Here is a 247-nt window from a genome sequence, read left to right as displayed (position 1 = left end):
GTATCAGATTACATTTTTAAAGTATGTACCCTCCCAACCGTATTCACTGACACTGCATACGTTAAATAGTTGTTACATAATTGAATTGAATCATATGTCTGTAAATGTCTTTATAGGCCAGAAGACAAGCGTTACCTTGATCACTTAAAAGAACGTTCTCCATCTGAAAAAAATTTAAAATTATTATCATAAAAAGTCAGAAATACACATATATAAATATGTTATATCAAGATTAGTAAATTACATT

The 247-nt window shown here is 27.9% G+C and overlaps 1 protein-coding gene across 1 annotated transcript in view; it reads right to left on the bottom strand.

Moving 5' to 3' along the window:
- The window catches only part of rskra (ribosomal protein S6 kinase related a), a 7212-nt gene that overhangs the window by 1731 nt on the left and 5234 nt on the right, over positions 1-247 (bottom strand). Inside the window, exon 7 of the mRNA XM_035679615.1 lies at positions 136-180. Coding sequence (XP_035535508.1) covers positions 136-180 — 45 coding nt within the window. The remainder of the gene's footprint in view (positions 1-135; positions 181-247) is intronic.

This window comes from Morone saxatilis, unplaced genomic scaffold (genome assembly GCF_004916995.1).
Source record: "Morone saxatilis isolate NCDOM2014 unplaced genomic scaffold, NCSU_SB_2.0 Contig8, whole genome shotgun sequence".
NCBI lineage: Eukaryota > Metazoa > Chordata > Actinopteri > Moronidae > Morone > Morone saxatilis.
The sequence above is the reverse complement of the archived record's forward strand: the minus strand, read 5'-3'. Positions and strand labels throughout refer to the sequence as shown.